The sequence below is a fragment of the Zootoca vivipara genome, chromosome 8 (genome assembly GCF_965207765.1).
Source record: "Zootoca vivipara chromosome 8, rZooViv2.hap1.1, whole genome shotgun sequence".
Lineage (NCBI taxonomy): Eukaryota > Metazoa > Chordata > Lepidosauria > Squamata > Lacertidae > Zootoca > Zootoca vivipara.
In genome coordinates this window covers 23,644,472-23,671,661 of record NC_142591.1, presented here as the reverse complement: position 1 = coordinate 23,671,661, position 27,190 = coordinate 23,644,472, and the positions used below count along the sequence as shown (strand labels likewise).

The 27,190-nt window shown below is 42.9% G+C and overlaps 1 protein-coding gene across 2 annotated transcripts in view; it reads left to right on the top strand.

Annotated features, from left to right (window-relative positions):
- SLC22A23 (solute carrier family 22 member 23) overlaps positions 1 to 27,190 on the top strand; it is an 88,870-nt gene that overhangs the window by 43,254 nt on the left and 18,426 nt on the right. Inside the window, exons 4-6 of one of the 2 annotated variants that reach the window (XM_035126383.3) lie at positions 18,847 to 19,015; positions 21,701 to 21,828; positions 24,272 to 24,379. In XM_035126383.3, the coding sequence (XP_034982274.1) occupies positions 18,847 to 19,015; positions 21,701 to 21,828; positions 24,272 to 24,379 (405 nt within the window). The remainder of the gene's footprint in view (positions 1 to 18,846; positions 19,016 to 21,700; positions 21,829 to 24,271; positions 24,380 to 27,190) is intronic. The other variant, XM_035126384.3, reaches the window with a different exon arrangement.

Sequence of the window (27,190 nt, the reverse complement as noted above, 5' to 3'; positions counted from 1 at the left end):
ACCTTCCCCCCAACAAGCAGAGGAAGTTGGGTAGTTAGGAACATTATCTTTTAATTAGGACACTGGCAAACGCTCACCATGATTCAGAAAATTAAACATTTACTGGGATGTAACTTGGACATAATTAGTTCAGCAGTGGGCTTGTGTAATTTACCATGCCTTTCTGTAATCTGTGCTCAAGTCAGTTTTATGATCCATCATGAAATGGTTTAAAAATCAGTTGATTCAACCAGCCTGCTACTTGGAAGTTTTGTCCAGCTTCCAATCAGCGATAGATTCTTTTTCTTCTTCTTTTTCCTTATTGCAATTTAGCTTCATAGCTTAAAAATTTCAAACACTCTCAATGGTTAGCTAGCTTCTCATTTAGGCTGTCCTACAAGCCCACCCACAATATATTAAGGAATATAATTAATGAGTTTCCTTTTCCCCTTTCCCCTTAATTAGTGATTTATTGTTTTGCAGTGTTCTTGCTTTTCATTGCCTAGATTTTCAGTGTCGTTTCAAAATAAATTTTGCGTGCTTAAAACATTTTTTAAAATCCAACAAAAAGTGTCAGTGATGAAGCCAGCTAAATAGGCCTGGATAATAAAATAGTATTTATCTGAGATCCAGACCTGAAAGGCATTCTACAAATGCAGAAAATAATTAGGTATCCCATAGGGATGGGTGAATCTGTCGATTTTGGTTTTCAACTTTTCCAATCTTAAATTCAGCTTACCACATTTCTGCATTAGTCCACGATTCCTTTTTTTTTAAGGTCTCATGAAAATTCCTCAACCTTTTAGTATGCATTTTTCCTTTTTTAAAAAAATACATTTTTGTAAATAAATCTCCCTAATTCAATGCCCTTTTGTATTTTATTTCACGAATAAATGCATTTTAGGAGCACTTTCCCCTATAATGTACACATTTTTTTGTTGATGGAGAAATGCATCACAAAATTTGGATAGGTGCAAATTTCAAAGGATGCTTGCATTATCAGTTTGTGTGTTTAGGGAGGGGCAAATTAGGTAGGATCATATTAAAATGCAAACTGAACCAAGTTTGTTCACCTAGTGCAGGCATCCCCAAACTGTGGCCCTCCTGATGTTTTGGCCTACAACTCCCATGATCCCTGGGAACGGGACCAGTGGTCAGGGATGATGGGAATTGTAGTCCAAAACATCTGGAGGGCCGAAGTTTGGGGATGCCTGATCTAGTGCCAAAAGTCAACCTTTCTGGGGTGGGTGTGCTTTATATTCAGAAAAAAATATGGGTTAGGATTTATTATCAGCAAGTGACGAGATCTGTACATTCGTTATCATAGCTAACAAAGTTAGACCTGCACATTGCAATAATAAACATGTTTGCTCAGTTATTGCCACTGCTTGTAGCTGGAACATTATTCTCTCCTTGTCCATATTTAAAAATAAATAAAATAAAGAGAGGTAAGAAGATTCCCACCCTCGCCAAAGTGACCACAATAACTGAATGTTATCCGTTGAATATAGAGCAAACATATATAACTGAATGTTATCCGTTGAATATAGAGCAAACATATATTTGCATGGCGAGAGTTTAAGGACTAAGCAGCCAAAGGTATCTCGGTTTAAAAAAAACAATAATTGTTGCAATGTAAAGGAGAAGACATAGCAAACAGAATTTCCGATTTAATTTTGCTGTTTTCCCATGTCAGTGTGAGGCAGGGATGGCAAGAGTCTATGAATCTAATATGAATGAATAAATACAAGGCTTTAATTGTGTAAACAAAGTTCCCACACTCCTATTTCCCCAAGTTTTTAAATAATGGAGGGCCAGTGCCATCACTCAGGCAAGCTGGGAAGCAGCCAATGGCTGGAGAAACAAATCTTGAATTGATTTATGCTGGGACTTGCAATCCCCTCTTTCTTTATAGGCTGCTCAGAGGCATTTGGACAAAGGGCAATTATTGCTGGTATGTAAGGCTGAGCCAAAAAAGGAGAAAGCATATCTCACAAACATTTTCACCTCCATGAAGAGTGTCCCTATTTCAGCAAGGGTGTGTGTGTGTGTGTGTGTGTGCGCAAACAAGGGCAAAAGTGCTTGCAGCTCTTTTCCTAGTCTCAGTGTTTTTTGTCCTCACTCTGAATGGTCTTAAGCGTCTTAAGCTTTCATCGTATAGTCAGTTCTGATTGGCTAAGCTGCTTTGTCACACATCCAGTTCAGGTCAGGTAACATTGCTCTCAGTTTGAATTGCTTAAGTGATGTTAACCCAGAACCAAACTTTGCCAAGCAGCTTTGTGACATAACATTCGCTACATGATCATCAATCATCTGGTACCATGGTTGGAGGAACAGGAAGAGGCACTTGAGCACCACCACCACCAGCAGCAGCAGTAAAGAGGCATTGCAAATACTAGTGAGCAGGTGTTAAAAGGATTAAATATGGAAAGATTTATAGTAACGTTTCAATTCCACAAAAGCTTCCTTTTTGTGCAGACAGTATTCACATGAGATTATCCAGTGCAGCCTTACTAGTGTTTAATTGAATCTTGCCTGAGGCCCTGTGCATTATTATAGGGGCTTTCCTATAATCAGTGCCTAAGTGGTTCTTAATACAATATTAATAAATAGACGACATGCCGGAAGATTTGTGGTTCCGAATATAATTCAGAGTTGTTTTCCCAGCAATAATTGAAACTTGTTAATTTGTTGGAGCCATTTAAGTTGTGCTTGTAAAAAATCAAAGACTGAATCAATTTAAGACTTCTTTCTTCATCCAGCTGACCTCAGCTTTTTGTACCTCAGGCTGCAATCCTATATACACTTACCTGAGAGTACAGGGACAGATAAAACAGGGATAATAAGTAAATTCTTCATGGAAGTAGCAGTAGTGTGGTGTAGCTGTGCTAGCGTTTTGGATTGTGTTGCATATAAAGAAACCGAGAAGATGTGGACTGTTGTGGCAGTCTGCGTTAATCATTAAACTAAGTATGCTATAAGTCGGGGGCCCAGCCAAAAGGTGAGTCCTGTTGTAGTATAACTTGTACAGTAATTTAGAGTGGAGATGGGGGGTCTGTTCTCTTCTATATGGTGTTGTACTGCAGCTTCCATCAGCCCCAATCAGGACGGCCAGTGAAGAGGGATGATGAGGATTGCAGGATCAGTTTGGCATCTGGTCACATTTCAATACAAAGACTACCCATGTACTAAACCACTAGGAAGTCCATGATTCAGGCAGCAGTTTCTGGATCTCACTCAGTGGCCAACATTTTTTAAAAAACAAACAACCAGCAGGCTTGAATGGAGAATGCAAGCTATTAAACTGACCAGATAGAAACTGAAGCCATTGTAAATGGAAAATGACAGATACGGTTGTGCTTCTTTCAGGCTTTGATTTGCTGCCAAGGAAAGTACATCCTGTTTGGTTCTTGGTTGTTAAGAGAGGCAAAGATCAGCTGATGTGGTTGCTTGTGGGGCTAACCTTTGTCTTCTCTAGCATCCCAGGTCCTCTTCCTTGAATAGTTGGACATCTGGGGGCTGGGAAGCTGAGGGACAACTCCAACCTCTGTGACTTTCACTTGAATACTGCTCCCTGACCACGATGCTAAGATGTATGAAGTGTCCTTTTACCTGAGCATGAGGAACCCATATGTGCTTCAGACAGTGCATGTATCAGTGAGGTCTCCCTTGAGTATTTAGTGTGGTGTTTATTGCACATGAATCAGCACTGCCATTGTTCTGTCTGACTTTAGGTGTTTTCCTTTGGTGATTCAGGTATTGGCTGTTGATAAGGTATCTTAAATGCCTCAAGGCTTTACGCTATCGTGTCTATCCCTTGATCCATGCCCATCTTGGCTAGTGGTGGCTTCCATCCATAAGATCAATAATGCTTGCTTTTGTGAGGACACCTTCCGCATAGCTCAGTGGTAAAGCTGCTGCTTTGCATGCAAAAGGTCCCTGGTTTGATCCCCTGCATCTCCAGGTGGGATTAGGAAAGATTTTTGCCTGAAATCTTGGAGAGTCTCTGCCTGTCAGAGTAGACAATACCCAGCTAAATGGAGTCAGTATACTTTTTATTTTATTTTATTAGGATTTATATGCCACTTATTCATCAAAACATATACAGTAAGCTGTTTACATAAAACACACACAAGACAGCTTCCTATGTTTCTATGTCCATTTGCATGTTAAACGGAGACTTTTGCTTTCTGATTCCATGTCAATTATTATATGGGTTCCGCTGGAATCCAGTGCTATATAATAGCCATATGAAGCTGCTGGGAAAGTTTGTCTAAAGAGATGGGGTAAAGTTTCCTCTGTATACTGATAACATGCAGCTAAATTTCTCCTTTCCATCAGATCCAGGTTTTGTAATGAAATCTCTGAGAGCTTGCCGGGGTTGATAATGGATCAGGTGAAGACGATGAACTGTAAAAGGTAATGGTAAAGGGACCCCTGACCATTAGGTCCAGTCGTGGACGACGCTGGGGTTGCGGCACTCATCTCACTTTACTGGCCGAGGGAGCCAGTGTACAGCTTCCGGGTCATGTGGCCAGCATGACTAAGCCACTTCTGGCAAACCAGAGCAGCACACGGAAACGCCGTTTACCTTCCTGCAGGAGTGGGACCTATTTATCTACTTGCACTTTGACATGCTTTCAAACTGCTAGGTTAGCAGGAGAGGATGAACTGACATTCAACCAAAATAAGATGGAGTTAACTTACAATGGAAGGCTAAGGATTCACCTGCTCTATAGGAGGTCATGCTAAAGGGCAAGACTTGCAGCTTCGCAGTGCTCTTGGATAATGCTTTGTATCAAGGCTATCAGGTGGAAGCTTTGGCATGACACACCCCACCCCCACCCCGGTTTCAGCTGTGCTCCTTTTCTGGTTAACAAATATCATATCACTGTGCCCCAGGCTCCGACAACGTTTTAACAACTACTTAGTGCATTCTACGTGGGATAGAACTGTAGTGTTGGAAGGGACCACAGTAGTGGTAATCCTGTCCAGGCCCTTGCAATGCAGGAATCTTTTTCCCAACATGGGCCTAGAACCCACAACCTTGAGATTAAGAGTCTCATGCTTTACCAACTGAGCAACCCCAGCTGAGCTAAAACAGCTTAGGGTATTCACTGGTGTAGATTGCGAAAGTGTGGCTATCTACAGGGAACATATACCAGTTCATGAGAACTTCCAGTTCATTTCTGGGCTAAATTCCAATTGACCGTTTAAGGTCCTAAACAGTTTGGCTCCTCTATGGCCTCAACTCCTTAATTGAGGCCTGGGTCAGATATTCTATTATGCGACATCTCTGTTAGAGGTAAGGCCAGCCTTCTCCAGCCTGGTGCCTTTTAGGTGTTTTTGTACCACAATTTCTATCATCCTTGACCACTGGGTATGTTGGAGGGGGCGTATCGGAATTGTAGTCCAAAATCTGTGGAGAGTACCATGTTGACAAAGGGTGCAGTTGGCACTGGACAACTTTTGGTGGTGGCCTCTCTGTTGGACATCCATTGGACATCCACAAGACGCATGTCACTGTCTCTTTAGAACAGGCATCCCCAAACTTTGGCCCTCCAGATGTTTTGGACTACAATTCCCATCTTCCCTGACCACTGGTCCTGTTAGCTAGGGATCATGGGAGTTGTAGGCCAAAACATCTGGAGGGACTCAGTTTGGGGATGCCTGCTTTAGAAGGTCAGCTAAGATTTCCAAGCTTTTGTTTATTGCTCCTTTTTAGTCCTGTGCTGCTGGAATTACATTATCTCTTCCAAGTTACGATTTCACTGATCATTGTATTTAGTAAGAGTTTTTTAATTGATCTGAGCTCATGTTCCTTTGCTGATCATAGGGAGTGAGCTGGATATGGGAAACCTGCAGAATCCTTCCACTTTCTACAATGATGGGGAAGTGGAGGGAAAGTGAGCTTATGCGGTGGGTTGGATCAGACTCCTAGTGTTTAGCTGTCTCTTATTCAGCTTTCAACTTTCCCAGGCAAATAGACCGTCAGCAAATATATCAACCTTTGATCCTATAATTAGGTTAAAGGTATCTGTATTTTGTAATGGGAAACCAGGTGTTTTGGGAACACAAAAGAGCGATCTCAGTTTCTGGAGAGGATTAGAAGCTTTCAGAAAGATGAATGTGGGTTTTCCCCCTTAGGAGGTGTGTTGAAATCTGTACTATGGTGGGTATTAGCCTAGCGATTGTAATCTTAGATCCAGTTGAAGCAGTTTTCATGAGCCAGCTTTGTTCATTCAGAGGTGTGAGGTTGTTGTAATTTGTTTGTTTGAATATGCCTCAACTGCCAACACTCAGCTTATGACTCAGCATGCCCATGAAGGTAGGCTGGTTAAGATGGAGAATGTACAAGTTCCAAGCAGAGAATACATACTGCAGAAAGCTTGTTATACTATGGACAAGATTCTATCATTCAGCACCTCCATGCATTTGGCTAAGTCTCTCCAGGCACTCTCTGTCTTTCATCCTTGTGCCAACTTCTCCAGAACTAGGGAAGCACCTCCAACTTACCTGCTCTTGGAGTGTAGGTTTTCATAGGACAGTTTCTCTAGGGCAATGCCATATTGTAAGCTGCTTCTCTGAGTAAAATTCTTGTGTTTTCCTTGTTGCAAAACCTGGATATTATTCTTACTGCTATTATCTTACCTCTTCATTTTATGGATTTATATCCTGCAGAAAAAAATTATAGGCTGTTTTACAAAGCTGTGTGTGTGTGTGTGTGTCTGTGTGTGTGTGTGTGGCATTGAACTGCTTCTTGAGATGTTTTATAAATCATATTGAGACAACAAGCTTCAAATAAATGCACATTGCCTCAGGCACATAAGGTGCCTCCTTCTATATATCTTGGTTTTTCTCACAAGTGTGGGCCTATCTGTTCCTGTTTGCAGCTTACAAGTATTTTAAAGTGAAAAGGCTGCAGTTTATACACATTAATATTTCTTTGTACCTGGCACAGTGTTTGCCCTACACTCAGATATCTGTTTCTTAAGGCTAGATGCTGACCCAAGGCATTTCTCTGCCTGAGGTGGAGCAGGAAATGGGGCTCGCCCTGAGCCTCATCAGGATATATAGCACTTGAGGGTGGCTGCTTCACCCTGCCTAATGGTAGAGCCAGCCTGCATGGACTACAGTTCTATACCTTCTTATCTGGCATTAAGACAGATCTTAATGGGACATAACTTCTGAGTGGACATATCTCTCCAGATAGGAATAAAGATTTTTTTAAAAAAAAAACCCTGTCAAATGCTCATATTGGTTGTGTGTTATCTTTTAGCATGCCTCACATTTCTTTGGATGTGAGGTCCATGTTCTTGCAGATATATTTACCTCTTTTTAAAAGGAAGGAACTTGGCAGTGGGTGGTTTTTTTTTTTTTTACTTAATATGACAGTGGGCAGCACAGCAGTGGTCGCTTGTTGCAAATAACGCCTAGAGCTGTTGTTCATCGATACAGCTCAATCAGGCTTCTTTCTGCTTTTCCAGCTTCTGTTGCCAGGAATTCGAGCAGCTGCAAGCTGAGCTCCCCATTCCTGTTTTGAGTCAGCATGCATACAGGAATAGAGCCTAGAGAAGTCTGAAGCAGGTTGAGCGTAATTGTACCAGATGGTGTGGAAGGCGAATAAACTGACAGCTCCCATCTTGGGAAGTCTGCAGTCAAATTGATTGGGGAACAATCACAAAACACAGTTTTCTCAGACAAGGTTTCAGTCAAAGTCCTTTTGTATATCCTACATCTAGAGATCATTTGGTATGTTTTTCTTCTTCTTCTTCCATGTATATCTTTCCCCTTCTAGCAGCAATGTATTTCATAAACAGGGGATCTTGGCTGCAAGCCAAGCTAAGAAACCATGTTTAAAAGCTACTTCAGGTTTGTCTGCCACAGGCCAAAGGAAAAACAATATTATAAAGTGTTGCTTAGTTAAAACAGTATCAGAACTTATAACATTTTAGAGACAATTGTAACAAAGCTTTTCTTCTAGGGCAGGCATGTCAAACCTGCGGCCCTCCAGATGTTTTGGACTACAATTCCCATCTTCCCCAACCACTGGTCCTGCTAGCTAGGGATCATGGGAGCTGTAGACCAAAACATCTGGAGGGCCGCAGGTTTGACATGCCTGCTCTAGGGGGAAAAACAAAAGTAGGGGCAAAATTGTCATTTTCAGGGTGAATGGAGGGATGTATGTGTGTGTGATTAAAACAGAAACATTTGAGAAGATTCTGAATAAATTCTGCTCATACTCAAACCACAACTAATGCAACAGATGCTCTCTGATAAACTACTATTTATATTATAATAAATGCAGAAATAAAGAGGCAGGTACAATACTTCTAAAATCATAATCTCTGCTTGTGCCTTTCACACCACTGATTTCCAATTTTTGTTTTCATCCAGAGGATCTAACAATATGAATTAGTCACGACCCAAATGCCACTTCTTAATGCTGCTTCCCCTCACAAATAAACTAAGTCCTTTATTGTCTTCCTGGGCTACATAGGCTCCAACAGCAAGGAGGCATGGACGTCATAAGCACTTCACCACACAGAGCAGAGATGATTCTCTTGCCTTTCAAGCCACTGGGGTATCCTCAAAAGGTTGCACCTGTGCTCATATCTTCTCCGCAAGAAACTAGGGGAATTGCAGTTTGTGGGTGTGCTAAAATTCTGTCGGCTGGTTAGTCCCTTTCTGAATTAGAATTCTCTGCACTCTTATAGCTGTGTGCACACGAGAGAGAAACGGTCATTGTTTCCAGTGCAGATCAGTGTTAGCATTCAGTGTCAACAGTGTATAGGGCAATGTGGTCCAACATGCAGCCTGAGGGGCACATGCAACCCTCAATGCGTTTTTGGTGGCCTTTGGCAACATCTGATCCCCCCCGCCCTCTCACTGCCTTCCCAAAGCCGGGTAAGCAAGGCTTTGGGAATGAGACATAATGCTCTGACATTATGAGAGTCCTCCCACCTCCTTCCCAAAACCTACCAGTAGTTAGGGCTTTCCCAGCTTTGGGAAAGAGGTGGAAGGGCTCTAGGACCCTGCCAGAGCCTTGCACCTCCTTTCCAAAGCCTAGTGCCTCACTTTGCCAGCTTTAGGAAGGCAGTGTGAGGGCTGGAGGGGGGTATCAAATTTTGCCCTTGCTCCCTAACCCCCTGCATGACAAGGCAGTGTGTGGCCCATGGGTTCTGTGTCAAAGTACTCTTGCAGCCCACTTGGTATGAAAAGTTGGACCACCCTGGTATAGGATCTTAATTCCTATGTAAAGACCACAGGGACGTTCAGCCCACGGGATGAGGGTCCCCCTCTCACATAACTTGAGAACCTAAATGAGTGTTCAACAGCAGGATATTTGTTTTAGAGCATTTTGTGAAGATGACTGTGGAGGAAGAGGAATCCTTCACAGATGGGTGAGGAATCAAAACTAAACTGGATTTAGAATAGAAGCTGAAACAGATGGCTTTGTTTCTCATCAAGGTTTATTAATATGCATGGAACATCACATCTCTATTTGTGGAGACACTGAGTTTTCCTTCCGTACATTCCTTAGTTACCTGATCTGCAAAACATTCCCAGCTCTGGGTGCTTAGCTAACTTGATATAGCAATCCTTTCTTTTCTTTCTTTTTAAGAAGATACTCTGGTGAAATTATAGCCTACCTGTGCAATTGAGACTATGATCCAATATATGCTTGCTTGGAAATAAGTTTCATTGAACTCATTTCATTGGACTTTACTTCTGAATAAGCATACCTAGGATTGAGCTGATATGGATAAGAAACAAATGTCCCCATATTCTTTGAGTTTATTTATTGCATTTGTTTGTACAATAAGAAAGGGTCCTGTAAATGAAGGATAGTCAGAAACCCAAGTGGAGGAATAACATTCTGAGTGCAGTGCCTTTTCCAAGGCTAGTTGTTGTGACTGTTTAACAGTGAGGGGTTTTTTAGAGCAGTGGTGAAGCTAGCTTAGAGATTCTCAAAATTTTGCTAACAGAAACTACTTCAGGTCAAAAGCAAGCCCCAAATGACTGACATTGGGACACCTGGGCAGACTGTGTGTGTGTGTTTTATAGAACTACTAATTCTTATGAGCTTGTTAACAAGGGTGCAGTTACTGTGAACCGGTGCAAAAATTGAGGGGCTGTTTGCACAGGCTAAATCCAGATATTATGGAAAAGCTGAAGGGAAGAGCCCACCCTGAGCCTCCTAATCAAATCCTTACAAAAATGAGGAAAGTAAAGGAAGGAACATGCTCCTCCTGAAGCACAGAAGGAGACACCTGTGTTTTGACCATCAATCCCATGTGGTAGCTAAATTGGTTAGAGCATGCATAGGCAACCTTGGCTCTGCAGATGTTTTGGAACTACAACTCCCATGATCTAGCTAACAGGGCAGGTGGTCAGGGATCATGGGAGTTGTAGTTCCAAAACATCTGGAGAGCCAAGGTTGCCTATGCCTGGGTTAGAGTATGGTGCTGATAACACAAAATATGCAGGTTTGATCCCCAGATGGGACAGCAGCATATTCCTGCACTGTAGGGTGTTGAACTAGGTTGGACCCCTTCCCCCTCAGGGTCCCTTGCAACTACAATTCAATGATTCTGTGCTGATACAGCCACTACAGTACAGACTTTTTCTGTCAGAAGAGCAGCTATAGTCAGAGGGAGTTGGATAGGGATTGTGATGTCCATTTGTTATCTACTGACTTTTCTACAACGGGAGGGGGAAGGGGGGGTCTGGAAATCCACTTTGGCTTGATGGCTTAAGCACTGGATCCACATAGGATATGCTGCAGTGCAGCTGATCAAAAACCCCTGGGCACTAAGCTTGAGGAATTAACCCACTGTCGCTCATATTCCCTTAGGTGACTAATCTAAGGAAGACATCACCTGCACACTACTTAATACTTTGTTAAGAATGCAAAGGGCAAGAAGGGGAATGGCGAGGACATTCCAAATGAAGGTGTGGGCGAGGAAGGAGCCAGAGGGTGGGGAGTGTTCGAGCTGTCTTGTTACACAAAGAGTTGGAGCTGGCTCTCTGCGGATGCTTTCAGAGTTACCTCCAGAAGTCGCTAGAGAGCATAGGTTATATCTGACTTAAGTTTTATGCAGGCTAGACCCAATGAAAATAATGAGCCCAACTTAGTCATGTTATTAGTTTCAATTGGTTGACTCTGAACACGGCTGGCATTTACTGCAGCCCAATATTTCTAGTTTGCTGGCATTTTCTCCTTCAAAGTGCCACATGTAGCCTGAGCTCTGTATGTGTGACTGACAGATTGAATCTGGAAACCTATCCACCATCAGTTATGTCGGGATTTTTTGTAGCCTCTTTCCCCCTCCCCAAAGCATTTGCAGTGTGTATGTCGAGAGGGATGGTCAAACTTTGCTGTAGAGAGAGCTTTCCTTAAAGTTAAATAAATCTCTGCATTCAGATGTCAGTAAGGTGGTTAGGCTGCAATTCTTCTTCCAGACAGCAAGTTTTCTATGTGGATGTATATATTTCCCCCTATTTTTATGGAGAAAAAATTATTCTATGCAAGTTCTTACCTGCAGCCCAAAGCGGTTCAGGCCCCAGGCACTTGCTTACCATCTCAACGTGAACTAGGTCTGTCACAGGCCAGAGGAGAGGCAGATTAAAGACACAGAAGAAGCCTACATGATGATTTATAAAGTCCACAAGAGATATATTTAGGAAAGTAAAAAGGTGGGTGTAAGTGGGAAAGGATACCCTCTTTTTCCTTTAGTAATAGCAAACACTGTAACAAGTAGAGCAGTATATAATCCATAAGATGTCCATCAGCTTGTTCAGAACCAATGCATGTGTGTATATAATTGGATTAATGGGAAGTTCACTTTCCCTTGGAGCTCAGGCCTCACCTAAGAATTCCTTATATTATGGACCTATATTATTTGCAAAGACAGTTGTCATCACTTTTATGAGAAAGTTAAATTATAATTGAATGTCTTCTGTCTCCTTCTTTTCATAGGCAGGACTTATGAAATATGCTACCTTTAATAAAGCCCTTTTTACAACATAACTACTGCAAAGGATTATGGGGAATTTGCTGAGATAGGTTATAGTTAGCGAAGCCTTGAATATGCCCAACCTGTAGCTACATTTATCTGGGGAAGAAGATAAATGGGAAGTTGTCGCTTTAAACAGAACAGTGATTTTGGCACTGGGAGCTGCTGCAAAGACCACAGCAAGCAAAGCATTATGACCTATAGGGAGCATTTTGCAAATCACTATATATTCCATTCTCAGATGCCCCAACTCTGCATCCCTGGGAAAATGATTCTGCTGTTTCCAGGGCTAGTTTTGCCGAGACAAAACAAGAGGCAAATCAAGGGACTGTAATTATCCTGAATGCTCCTATTGCTTTCAGCTCTCTTCTGATCAACACTCTGTGAATGCATAAACAAATTATATTGAGAAAGATAATGGAGCTAGTGACTTGGGATAATTGGTTGTGTAAACAATATTTTAGGGACGCGGGTGGTGCTGTGGTCTAAACCACTGAGCCTAGGGCTTGCCAATCAGAAGGTCGGCAGTTCGAATCCTCATGACAGGGTGAGCCCCCGTTATTCGGTCCCAGCTCCTGCCAACCTAGCTGTTCAAAAGCATGTCAAAGTGCAAGTGGATAAATAGGTACTGCTCCAACGGGAAGGTAAGCGGTGTTTCTGTGTGCTGCTCTGGTTCGCCAGAAGCAGCTTTGTCATGCTGGCCACATGACCCAGAAGATGTCTGCGGACAAACGCCGGCTCCCTCGGCCAGTAAAGCGAGATGAGCGCCGCAACCACAGAGTCGTCTGTGACTGGACCTAATGGTCAGGGGTTCCTTTACCTTTACCCTTTATGGTTGTGATTATGACATCTTTCCTACTGTCCTGTTATTTCACTCCTAGAATATGGAAGGGAACCATGTGCAGTAGTAACAGTCATGCCCCCACCAACCCTGAGCCCACCCTCAACCTCCATGCATTGAAGACGGCTTCTAAGTACGCTTTGCTGAATGCTCTTGGAAGCCTCCCTGCAGCCAGAAACTCCACAAGATGACCCTTTCCAGATGTAAGGGAAGGTTCCCTTCAGACCTTTCTACTCAATGTGGGAAGACTGGGGTTGCAGCAGGTGGAGATGGCATGAACTCCTCTTGATGCCCCCACAGGTTCCTTTAAAAAAAGCGAATCCACAGGTTCCTTGAACATCTGCATAGAGCTTGTTGCTACTTGGGTAGCTTGTGTAGTTCAGTGTTGGGAAGCAGCCAGCACCCTCCCACATTATTTACTTATTTTCTTTCCAATTTCGTGGACTCCCCGTGTCATTTGCACAGCAAAGGCTACTTGCAGACAATCAAACCCACAAGAGCATGGCCCATTTTGAAACCATGGCAGAGTTGCTATTGCCATTGCTGCCCAGGTATTAGCAAACATTATTTCCTGTCAAGAGTCACTGGAGCTTGGAAAACCAGGAACCTTAGGCTCACATGTGGTGAGCAACTCATCCAACTGTTTGGAGCCGCTTCCTGTCAGTGAAGTATTTTCAGGCTCTAGCCCCAACCACCCAGATTGACTATTAGGTAGTTCTAGACAGGAAGAACTATAAAAGACTTTTGCATGATCAAAAACAAGATAGCTCAGCTGGTAGAGCATGAGACTCTTAATCTCATGAGTTTGAGCCCCATGTTGGGAAGAGATTACTGCATTGCAGGGGGGTTTCTAGTGCCACAAGTCTTTAACCTACTGGTGTACAAATACTTCATTATGAACTGAAGGATAAGTCTGTCGGTTACTAGAGATGGTGGCTATATTATGTGGCTTCTGAATACCAGTTTCTTGGGAACTTCAGTGGGGAGATCTCCGTTGCACTCTTGTCCTGCTTGTGGACTTCCCATCAGCATCTGCTTGTCTGTCGTGAGAAAAAAATGCTGGATTAGATAGGCTTTTGATCTGATCCAGCTGGGTCCTTCTTATGTTCTTAACCAGGCATAGGCAAACTCCAGCCCACCAGATGTTTGGGACTACAATTCCCATCATCTCTAGCTAACAGAACCAGTGGCCAGGGATGATGGGAATTGTAGTCCCAAACATCTGGAGGGCCGAAGTTTGCCTATGCCTGTTCTTAACTCTGCACTGCTGCGCTGCAGCATTTTTGTCTTCACCTATTAGCATTGACGCAATCTGACAGTGGCAGAACAAAGGTGAGTGCACACAGAAGGCAACAGGCAATATTTATGCTGTCAGGATCCCAGTATTCTCTTGCCTTTTCAGCACACACTTATTCTGACACATTCAAGGACCTTCTGAAGAAATAATTGCACCTGCAAGGTGGTCAAATGTGGACTCATCTTGAGCCGCGTATGCTTAAATGAGCATTTAGTAATTCATCTAGACAGCTTGATGCCATCAACTGCACAGGAGTGGATCAGTCTCTTCAGCTCAAGCACAATGCCTTGATATGTGAAGCAAGTCTGGCTTTGAAGTCACCCCAGTTATTCATTCCATATGATCAGATACGGCTTCTGATAGCATTTTCAGAACACAAGACATGGAGCTGAATAATTTCGATCTTTCCATTTCTATTATTCATTTCTTATTGGCAGTGTTTTGCACTATTTACAATGTTTTTTTTGGGGGGGGTAGCATTTGCTAAAGAAAACACATTACCACTGTCAGCTAGCTCGTTTTTAAGGAAATTGATGAATACCAGCCAATTTCTTTCATACATTTCAAAACTAGTCTGTGCTGGAATAGTGGGGGCGGGGGCGGGGTTGCCTTCCCTTCCTTGTAGAGGTTCCTCCATTTTTACCCCATGTGTCAAATAGCAGATATAGGTGAAGGAGTTGGGGGGGGAGGATTTAATGGGAAGGGATGTAAGTGGGGAAAACTTAAACCTCCATTCCATTCCTTTGATTACAGATTACCTTCACCCCCTCCAATGCAGCTGGTATTACCCATGACAATATCCTTGTTATGTATCTTTACTATCGTGTATAGCTGTATGTTTATTGTCTGTGGATGCACATCAGAATAGAGAAACATTATCCCCCCCCCCTCTTAAAAATTGCTGAGGGTTGTGGAGGATCACTTAATGATTTTTCCCCACCTCTGCATCAGCATTATGATCAAAACAAACACCATATATTGAAAAAATGATGGGTCCTAGGCCAGGCCACGTGGAAGGGCCCTTTTAGGTGACAAAATTTTATGGGGAAATTAGTCAGCTGTACCAATGACGTATTGTGAAAATCACAGTCCATAGGCTTGTCAGTAAATTACCAAAATGGTATTGATCTCCATTGTCATTTGGGGAAGGGCCATAGCTCAGTGATAGAGCATCTGTGATGAAACTGCTAGCACATTTGCAAAGCTAAGCAGGGTCCGGTATGGTTTCAAATTGGATGGGGAACTGCATGTTGAGATTCTTGCATTGCAAGGGGTTGGACTAGATGGCCCTCGGGATCCTTTCCCAACTCAGCAATTCTACGATTCAATAAGCCTTACTTCAGCCTTCTCTAACTTAGTAGCCTTCAGATATTGTTGCCCTGAAACTGTCACCAGCCTCGGTCTGCATGGGCAAGGGAATCAGGGCTGATGGAATCTGACAACGTATGGTGGGCATCGGGTTGCAGGCTGAATATTTTACAGCAGAATCATCACCTCTTGTCTTATGCCAGCAAATTAGTAATCCTATTGGGGGAGTTTGAGCCAGAAACCTATTAAAACTTATCCCGTAAGTGCACTTGCTTCTTGAATAGACTTGATGCCCGGAGACACTAGCTGTCACAATTTTTTTTTAATAGCCCCACCAGCAGGCGAGAGGCAATCTCTGCTCCACAGTCTCATTCAAGGATAGTTTGGAAATGCTTAACAGACCTGAAACAGGTTGATGGTGGTGGTGAAAAGCATGCCATCTGGCTGAAGGCATATATGCGTCACTTTCTCTTTTCTTTCCGTGTGCAACTCGCTGGAGCAGAAAGTGACAGTAAGTGAAATACACAGAGGAGGACTGATGGGGAGTGGCACTTATTGTTGAAGGAACACTAAATTGCCATGCAGATTTCATAGCTTGTGCGACCTCTGCTTCTTCCACCATGTTAAAGGTAAAGGGACCCCCTGACCATTAGGTCCAGTCGTGACCGACTCTCGCATTATTGGCCGAGGGAGCCGACGTACAGCTTCCAGGTCATGTGGCCAGCATGACAAAGCCGCTTCTGGCGAACCAGAGCAGCACACGGAAAAACCGTTTACCTTCCCGCTGTAGCGGTACCTATTTATCTACTTGCACTTTGTCGTGCTTTCGAATTGCTAGGTTGGCAGGAGCTGGGACCGAGCAACGGGAGCTCGCCCCGTCGCAGGGATTCAATCCGCCGACCTTCTGATCAGCAAGCCCTAGGCTCTGTGGTTTAACCCACAGCGCCACCTGCGTCCCCATGTTAGGTTATGTTAGGTAACCATGTTCGGTTATGACTAAATTACACATGCCGCTTTCTAACAACATTTTTGCCCTAATAACTAAGGTCCTGCTGAAACAGAAACTGGGAGCATTAGCAGGATGTTTAGTGTTTGGTTTGGGGGCTTGTAAACACCTGCTTGCAATGAGGCAAGAAAACATTCTGAATGTTGTGACACAAAGAAGTTGAATTCGTGCGCCAGGCAACTGGCCTTGGGGGGGGGGGGAATGCCATGGACTAGTAACTTCTGTAGATTTATTTGGCAAGGTAGTTCTGCAGGCAAGTCTGTTTTACAGGTGCACTTTTAAAGTTATGCCCATATAAAGCATTTTATGTGTGCACCTGGAGATGTAATGTGAGTGTGCCACGGTGTATTTTCAATGTTAACTTTTCATTCCAATACGTGCCATGGGGGCAACAGATGCAGCACATTTCATAATGGCCACAATTTGAAGAGAAACCTGGTGGACCCAATAGCCCCCCTGGAGGTGATAGTGGTAGAGATACAGCAAGTGACAGGGAGGAATCGAACTCCCCTGCACGCAGGTAGGAGCATAGGGCAAGAGCTGCCTCCAAACCATTGAATCAAACTCCCACCTACCCCCTGAACAATTACCTCTGCCCTCCCAAATGACTTGTTCTTATGTCACTTTCATTCTTCTCTCTTGGCAATTGAAATTCTCTCTCTAGGGGGAGGGATTTGACTGGCTGGCTCCCCTGTGATTTTTGGGAGGTATTTTGGTGATCAAAGGTGGAGAAGATATGGTGGTCATCACCACCACTTAAAAAGTGGAGAAACTTTAAGAGAAGATTGTGAAAAATGGGTGTCACTGTGGCATCTGCGAGTGATCTTTTCCACAAGCTCCCTTAGGGAGTATTCTGCTTTGTCTATTGCACTGCTCTGGTTCTCTTTTGGGTCCTGCTGGCAACAGAGGGGACTTCATGAGTATGTCTTCTGCTTAAATTTTGCCAGGGATAAATGCAGAAAGCTGACTCAAAAGTTGTGCTCATTACAGGGAAATAATAATGCAGCTTGACTGATAACATCCAGAGCAACTGTCTGGATTTGTGTCTGTGACCTGGTTTTAGAACTGCCTTGTAAATAAACCAATTTTAATCTAGTTCAGCCATTCACTGTGTCAGTGGAACAGGTCATCAAGGACTTTATTGTGACCTCATTGTGTTCAAATGGATATTTTGCAGTTTAAAGCGAACTTTCATAATCTGTGATGGCTACAAGCAAAGAAATAATTTGTTTGCCTCTGGTTCTAGTGCAATTGGATACAGATATAGTTAGTCATAACCTAAGCCCCATTGAAAACAATGAGTTACTTGTTGCATCTAACTGGTTTTGATGGGATTTACAGTGCAATCCCATATGTATCTACTCAGCTAAGTCCCATTCTGTTCAATGTGGTTGAACCAGAGGGTCAAACAGTATACAGTAGCATTTAGTCATGACTTGCTTCCATTGGGTTGGAGCCCCCGTCTATTTCATTTATTTGCAGTGAATAATGGAACCACATTAAACACAAGTAGGTTTAAGTTATTCCCTCTTCTGTTTTAATTGCTGAGAAACTAGGCACCATGCTAGCCCCTCAGGTGTTGTAATCTTCCTAATTTTAGGTTCTGTTCTGTGGTTTGTGGAGAAAATGAAAAACCCTTCTCACACAGTGGACGTACCATATTGGCCTGGATATAAACCTCGCCTTTTCCCCAGATTCCAACCGTGAAAAGATAAAGTGCGACCTTACAGTATGCAGCCAGGAACATGGGGCAAACAGTGCCAGGAGCACTGCAAAGTGGCACCTGCCCCATGCGTAGTCCCCCGTCCTCTCCTCCAAGGCCTGGAAGGGAGAGAGCAAGGGAGGGGAAAGGCCTCTGGCAATGGAGCACAGCTCCCCCCCCCAAGTATACAGCCAGGAGCAGCAAGGAATGGAGTGGCTTATATTTGGGTATTTTTATTTTCTCTTCCCCCCCCCCCTCAAATTTTAAAGGCATATAAAAGAGAGACAGTGTGGGGGAGGAAGGGAAAGGAGATTGTGAGGGTAGTGATAAAGTAGGATATCAAATCCAAACTCTTCTTCTATATTCAGGTGCGGCTTATTTTTGGGCAAATGCGGTATATTTAAGTATATGACTGTTAGGTGAGAACTAATGAAATAGTGACGTGTTGTTAATGAAGACATGGCAATGGTATGGCATCACTATTTTGAACCATGCCTGTGGAATAATATATATATTTTTCTAATGTCTTACAAGGTGTGTGCCCTATTAAATAATCTACAGGATTATTATTATTATTATCATCTGAAGTTTCATAAGCAACCAAGAACAGCATTTCCAAATAGAACTTGCTTGAATCCTTTCCCCTTTCATCATTTCTTTTTTCACTCTCACCTCTTTTTAATTTTTTTTCAGGAATAGAACTCTGTCCTCCTGGTCACCGTTTCATGATAACGATGGTGGCGAGTTTTGTAGCAATGTCAGGGCAGTTCCTCATGCCGGGTTTGGCCGCCCTCTGCCGGGACTGGCAAGTTCTCCAAGCTGTCATCATCTGCCCCTTCCTGCTGATGTTGTTGTACTGGTTGTAAGTATTTGCCGTTTCTCATTTTTTCAGAAATATTGACTGATAAAGCTGGACATGTTGGGCCAAACATGGGTTCCCAATTCCACGGTTCCCTTGTACTACTAATGCCGTGACTCGGGACATTTGCATAGGATAATTACTAGACAGGAGTAGGTGCTTAACCCTTTTCCTAACTGCAGCTTCCCCCCTGCAAATATCCCCTGTGGCAGGAGAGGCTCCAAAATGAGGCATGAGTAAGACAGACTTAGTGGGAAGGGAATCAGCTGGCAGAGGGGATGTTCTGTTTATGGAGTCTCCTTTTTGAATGCCCCCTATCCCTTGCACCTCCCTTTATCTCAGCAGACATGGGATTGAGACCGTATATTTGCCACATGGACCTGATGCTGACCTGCACCTTATGAATGCACAGTAAAGTGCTTTGGAGGCATTTATTTGTGGGTGCCTACCAATTGCCATATTTTTCTGTCTAAAAGATGCCCCCATGTATAAGACACCCCCTATTTTTGGGGACTCCAATTTAAGAAAAGGGGGAAGATCTCTCTGTGTATAAGACACCCCCAAATTTTGGACATTGTTTTTAGGGGGAAAACCTAGTATTGCATACGGGAAAATGTGGTACCGTAATTGCCATGTGTTACATTGTTCACATTATCTTGGCCCCAGGCAATGTAACATATGCTAGAAAACGGTCCGTCCGCCCCCTTTCCAATAAACATCAAAAGTTTCACTTCTTGTTGTTAATTATTATCAAAATTTCTATACCGCCTGTCATCTGTAGATCTCAGGGTGGTTCGCAACATAAAAATATATAAACCAGTTGCCAATGAAACATTCACTCTTTATGCATATTGTTGTAGATGGATTTTTTCATTGATACTTTTAGAGAAAACAATTCTCTTAAGTTACAGATGAATTCTTGAGGATGCAAAACTTGTTACATCTTTTAAAGAAAAAGAAAGCATTTAAACTACCAGTGGCATCATCCTTGATTATTTTGGAGGGAAGATCAATCCAGTAAGCAAACAGTTTAATGTTATTTGGAGTTCAAATAACAAAAAACAATGAAGCTTACAACTGTTATATTGGCCGCTACAGAATTACTTGGTAGCATTTATCTTAGAAAGAAGTTGCAACCCTGATTTAGTATGGATTTCAAATCTTTTTTTAAGAGGAAATGTAAAAATGACTGTACTTTAGAAAAAAAATGTTAGTGTGCCTATTACCCCTTTAGATTTCACACACACACACACACACACACACACACACACACACACACACACACACAGAATAATTATATGGCATGTACTGAATGCCCCTTCCCCTTCATCTACACACACACACACACACACACACACACACACACACACACACACACACAATCACTGTTACTTCTGGAGTGAATCAACAAATTCTGCCCTTAAAGATAACAGCTAAAAGATAAGAATATCTGTTGAGCTTGCTGGGGGATGTACAGTACCTGTTTGTTCCTTCTGAAAAGGATTGGGGGTGGGGAATCAAAGTAATTTTAGTATGGCTCCAGCTTGTGATTTTCTAATGTAGAGGTACCTGATGATTTTGTGTATTCAAAGCACATTTCCCTTTCTTTCTCTGCATTTCTCTTCCCGTTTGCATTGCATATTCTTCATTCCACTTCTCCCACTGTCAGCACTCTCCATTTGGTTTCTGTTGCCATGTCTTGCTGCTGCTGATAACAAAGCTGAAAGAGGGTATATCCCTCGCTTCTCTTCTCATGTTGATCATCAGCAAATCTGGGAGTCAAGAAAGAGATAAAATTGACTTACATGGGTATATCTCCAGGAGTTTCCTCCACTCATAAGACTGGCCAAATAGAGTATTCTGACATCAGTCTATAAAAGCAAGGAGTCTTAATGGATAAGGATGGATTTTTTTTGTCATTTTTGGATGTGGGCATGTGGCTGCACTTAGAGATTTTGCAAACACACACTGTCCAAGCAGTGGGTGTTTCAGCATAGGAAATCTATGGAGACAATTTTAGAATACACACTGGCCACATCTACATATTTATTTTGGTTTTATGCCAATCTAACTATTGTGATGTCCCCCCAAACCCAAGAATCCTGGATGTTATTGTTTTGGTCAAGGTGCTTCAAAACTAGTCCTCTTCCTCCACTCCCAACCTAGTGTTCCCAGGGCTCTCTTTGGGAAAGAGACTTTTGTCTGTGGTGTAAATCATGGCCACTGATATTCCTACCTCTTTGGTGGCATCTGTCTCACCTCTTTGGTCTGAAAAATCAACACTGATTACTTATTCTTCCATGCTACGGTCTCTTTCCCCACATGAATAATGCCAAAAGCACTCTCAGCATTGGAACTGCTTCTCATGCCGCATGCATTGAAGCTCAAATATTGGTCCCTTGACTTAAAATAAAGTAAACTTCCCTGAGAGTGTCTGATTTCATGCAGGAAATGTACATATCAGCTTCATTATTGTACTAGCAGAGGCATCACTCATTGGATATAAAGTTTAGCTTAGGGGTGGTCCTCCTTATTGGACTACAACTCACATCACCCAGACCATTGACCCTGCTAGCTGGGGCTGATGGGTGTTGGAGTCCAACAACATAGGTTCCCCAACCTTGCTTTAGTTCCTGCTTGCTTTAGTTCTTTGTAAGCCTCCACTAACAGATTTTTTCATCTCTAAAGTGTTTTCCCAGAATCCCTTCGGTGGCTGATGGCCACCCAACAGTTCGAAGCTGCAAAGAAGCTCATCCTTCACATCACTCACAAGGACAGGACAAGCACAGAATGTGATATCAAAGGGGTATTGCCCGGTGAGTGTTTGTGCCTGTGACAGGCTATGAAAATACAAAGAGATGAATGGTTTCTACACTGTACAATCAGCTACCTAATAGAACCTTTGGACTTCGACAGAGTGAAAAATTGTGTTCTTTGGCTTGCTTTGCTTTTGGGAAGGTAACTTACTTCACTCTAGCTTATGGCTGCGTTCTCATGGTTTCATTGGAAGTTTAGGCTTTTCTGTAGTTTGACTTCAGAATGTCCACACAACAAATACAAAGGAGTGAGGGGAATAATGGTTTGGTCCCTCCTCTGAAGTTTTGCTTTAGAGATAAGGTATCGTTTCTGAATAAGAAGGATCTGCTTCCCCTATTCTGGTGACATTTTCCTTGATTTTACATTGTTGCTGTTGCTGCTGCTGCTGCTGCTGCTGTTGTTGTTACTACTACTACTATTTTTTTATTTATATGCTGCCCATCTGACTGCGTTGCCCCGGCCACTCTGTGTGGCACCCAGCAGAATATTAGAAACACAATAAAACATCAAACATTAAAAACTTTCCAATACAGGACTGCCTAAGGAAGCCAGGCCTGTTAACTGCCAGATACAGGAAGATTGGCTCACTTCTCAGTTCTTTGTGCTTAATCTTTTTCTACAGAAATGAAAAGCATCCCAGATATATACTTCTATGTTGCTAGTTGCATATATATATATATATATATATATATATATATATATATATATATATATATTGTTGAGTTACTGTTAGGAAACAGGACACATCTGTTTCTGTATTCTTACTGAAGCCAATTGTGCTTGTTCTTTCCCTTCACCTCCAATTTATTAGACCATCTCAGTAAACCCATATATTAAGCATTTTCCTGTCTGCACTGCTGTAGGAATTTATTGGCAGGGTGGGGGGAGGCGTGACAGGTGAACATAGTAGCGCAATGGGCAACAAACATACTCAATTTACCCCCCAAGTTTGCTAAAGTGATTACTGCACCATCTCATATGAGGAGAGGACAATGATTAATCGTTGAAAGCACATGTTGACTTAAATGTAGATGGCAGTGCATCCCTTAGAGAAAAGGAAATAACATTTCCGCTCAATGTACAAAGTAGAAACGTAATATAGTGGAGGGGAAAGGTGCTTGCCCACAAAACGATGGGCAGAAAATGATGGCTTCAATGCAGGGGGGGAACGCATAATTGCAAATCACTCTATATTCTTTACACTTTAGCAATTTAGTAAGTAATCACTTGAATCAGTATTGAGCTCCCCTTTAGCTCCCAAATGGTGTGTTAAACTGAAGAGTACTGCATATTCACTAGTGTGAATTGATCAAGCACCATCCTTTCCAAAGCAGAAATATGTACCCCTTTAGCTTCCCTTACAAAACAACCTTAATACACACCCCAAACAGCTTCTGACACATTTTTATCAAATTTGGAGCCAATTTCTATCGCCCTCATCGGTATGACGACTTGTTCTGCATTGTAGTTTAGCCACAGTGAGGTGGCTTTGAGAGTAAAACTTCCATCACAAGCAATTCACTCATATTTTGGGTATGGCTATGAATTGAGCTACCATGTATACGTTGCTGGAGCCATGCTGCAACCCTTAGATGGTCTGTAATAATCCACTACTCACCTCACTGGAAGTGATTGTGCGAATGGGCAAATGGTCTGATGTGGTAGACTTGGATAATGCAGCTGAAATGTTAAATCGGTGGCAGAACTTAAGTAACTTGCTACCCTCAGCAGCACCTGTTTGTTTTGCTTATCAGTTACATTTGTACCCATCCCTTCCTGCCAGGGCGCTCAAAGTGGTATTTAGGTCTTACTGGGTGAGCTCCCATCTGAATACTGCCTGGGCCAAGATGTATTTTGCTCCAGAGATGGCAACACACCACATGCCTTAATGTGATTATTTGAGTCCATAAATAACTTCCTAGAATCCAGATAATTTTAAATAAATTCTTAGCCTTTGTGGTTGTAGGGAGAAACTGAGTAAGTCGCAGTAGCTTGGTAGAGAGAAGATAAGATAAGGATGACTCGGCTCACAGCCTTGCAATCGAAGGAACTAGCAGGGTGTCAACATAGTTTGTGTGCTTGGATGTCCTATGGCAGGCATCCCCGAACTGCGGCCCTCCAGATGTTTTGGCCTACAACTCCCATGATCCCTAGCTAACAGGACCAGTGGTCGGGGAAGATGGGAATTTTAGTCCAAAACATCTGGAGGGCTGAAGTTTGGGGGATGCCTATGGCCTGTGGGACTGGATGCATTGAGTTGGGGGGGGGCAAAACAAAATGACCTAGATGAACATGGCTTAGGTAGGAATGTGCATGTTGCTTCTATTGTTTCCTGGCAGGCTGTGACTTTGGTGTGACAATGCTGCTAATCCTTTGCTGACACCTCTCCCTCACTTATTTGACCAAGCTCCATTTACCTGTTTGGTTGGCTCCCCATCACAGGCCAGAAATGGTTCCTCATGCCAGGAAGTGACGAACAGGACAACCCGTCACATGGCTTTGCTATCAGGGCGTTCCAGATTGGGGATGAGGGAAGCAGCCAGGCTGGAGGTAATGTATAAGCACATGTTCTCCAGGCTGCAAGATTACAGAAGTTCTACAAAAGCCCTCGAGCAGCTCACCCTCAAACCCAGGCTTCATGATCAGCAGCCTCACTTGATTCATTTGTGAATCAGCTGTATCTCTTCAGGCTGCACTGGAGATAGGGATCAAATGATTGAAAGCTCCCCCGTGTCAAAGGAAGTATCCTGCACATGCAGATGGAAATGTAATGAAATTATAGTTACATGAAAATACCCTTATGTGCCAGGCTGGAAATTTGTTCCATCGCTTGCTAACTTTTGTATGTGGAGGGGGTGTTTTCTATATAGGGAGGGGAGCACTCAAATATTTGATCCCTTACTTGCTTTAAGAAGAAGTAACAGTTCAGCAATCAGGCTGCTTGGCAAAGGAGGGGGGAGTACAGTGGCTCCTCATTTGCCTCTAAGGCTGAATTGTCTGGTCCACTGAGACATCCGCTACGCACAAACACATGTGCACAGGAGAGGGCTGTGGGCATCTTTTTGAACAAGCTGCCTCTCTGGCTACATTCATGTGCCCTCCGTTGATATATTTTTAATCTGTGCTCCATAAAATCTCAGTTGCATCACAGTTGCCTTCGGTTTCAGTCCCACTGGCACCGACTGATACTTTCCCTGCAGCTTGTGATGTTTTATAATATCAGAGGCACTGTAGGAATTCCTCACCTGCTGGCTCTTGCAATGCCTGCCTGTTCTTATCTCCAAACGAGAATCTGATCTGGCAAGACATTGCTAACGTTCCAAGAAGCAGACTGGAAATAACTTAGAAAATGATATTGGTGTGTAAGCAACCTTCAGAGCGGCTTACTGAATAAATATTGAAAAGAGGCAGGTGGAGTTAGGCAGCCAACAAGGTGTGTCCATAGTTCATGTAGATATCTTGGAGGCATGCTTGTTAATTGTTCATTCTTTAACCTATGGATGCATACTGTCTCTGAGAGTGGATGCTATGGAATACCAGTTTCTGGGAATCACAGGTGAGAGTGCTGATGTCTCTGGTTCTGCTGGCAGGCTTCTCATTGGCACCTGATTGCCCACTGTGGGATCCAGCAGATTCTTCTTATGTTCTTATGCAATTCAGCACATATAAAATACATTCTAGTATCAGTCTAGGTAAAGCTAGGGCTCTAAATCTATGTAGAGGCTAGCGCTCTGAATTTTGCCTCCTTGACTTGTGACAGCGCAAGACCAGTGTCTCAAATGCAGGCAAACTACAATATAAGAAGAGTTCTATGCACGTCTCTTTAACAGGGAAGCTATCCCCTGGATCCATCCAACTTCTGGAGCTCTGCAGATTGTAGAAGTTTGGTTGTGAAATGGATAAATTAATGGATATAGGCAGTGCTTTTTCTCTTTAAAAAATATTTAGGGTTACTCTCATTTTCCTACTCGCACTGAAATACTGCTAGGAGTATGTGTACCCCTGCGTACCCCCATAAAAAACCCCACTGGATATAGGTACAACACATCTTATATAGGCACAGGTTTTAAGCTTTTGATGAGCCTTGCCAGGTGATATGTAATGTCCAACATCTCCAAAAAGGAAAATAATAGAACCATTAACAAATTGCACTGGAAGTGGGGTTGTTCAAAACATTATAAATTTAAAAGCAGAGGGTTTTTTTTATATAAAAAAATGCCTCCCCTTCTACAATTCCATTTTGTTCTGTTGTTTTGCTAATATAATCATAACTAGCTACGCCTTAACTGCAGCCAAACATGAGAAATCCAGTGGTGATTCCCCTAATACTCAGCTGAATTTTACATACAAGGCCTTAAACAGTGGAATGAATCTGATGAGGTGCGCTTGACTAGACAATTAGAGATGCACTTCTTTGTTTACGTTGATGATAAGACCTCCATTGCACTAGTAGAATGTATCTACTTACTGCATGGCCTGAGTCTCCATGATGAATCAGTCTTGCCAAAGCTAAGCAAGTCTAAGTCTGGGGTGTGGGTGGCGCTGTGTTCTAAACCACTGAGCCTCTTGGGCTTGCCGATCAGAAGCTCAGCTGTTTGAATCCCCATGATGGGGTGAGCTCCTGTTGCTCTGTCCCAGCTCCTGCCAACCTAGCAGTTCTCTAAAGCACGTCAGTGCAAGTGAATAAATAGGTACCACTGTGGCGGGAAAGTAAACAGCATTTCTGTGCGCTCTGGTTTCCGTCACAGTGTTCCGTTGTGCCAGAAGTGGTTTAGTCATGCTTGCCACATGACCTGGAAAGCTGTCTGTGGACAAATACCAGCTTCTTCGGCCTGAAAGCGAGATGAGTGCCGCAACCACATAGTTGCCTTTGGCTGGACTTAACCATCCAGGGGTCCTTCACCTTTACCTTTAAGTCTGGTCAGTGCCTGGATAGAAAACTGTTGGTGGAAACCCCTGTATGTTGCCCTGAGCCCCACAATGAAGCAAAGCAGTGTAAATGTAACAAACAGATAATATAATAGCAACACATGCAACATACATAGGAATCCTGACCTTATTATTTTGCCCCTATGCCTGTCATTGTTTTACACTCTGGTTATGAGAACATCCTCCTCCTGTAGTATATTTGACACTGGGTTCCCCACCCCACAATATATTTGAGTGTTTTTAAGATAACTCTTCTACAAACTCTGTTACGGCACCTCCTATCTACTCATAGAAATTCTGGATGCAACCCTTTGAGGGTAACAGGGAAAGTTGCTTGTTTGCTTATAAAATGATCTTTCTTTGCCCTACACTTCTACAGCAGTTAAGAAAAATAATAGGTGCATGTGTGTACTGATGGCTCCTATGCTATTT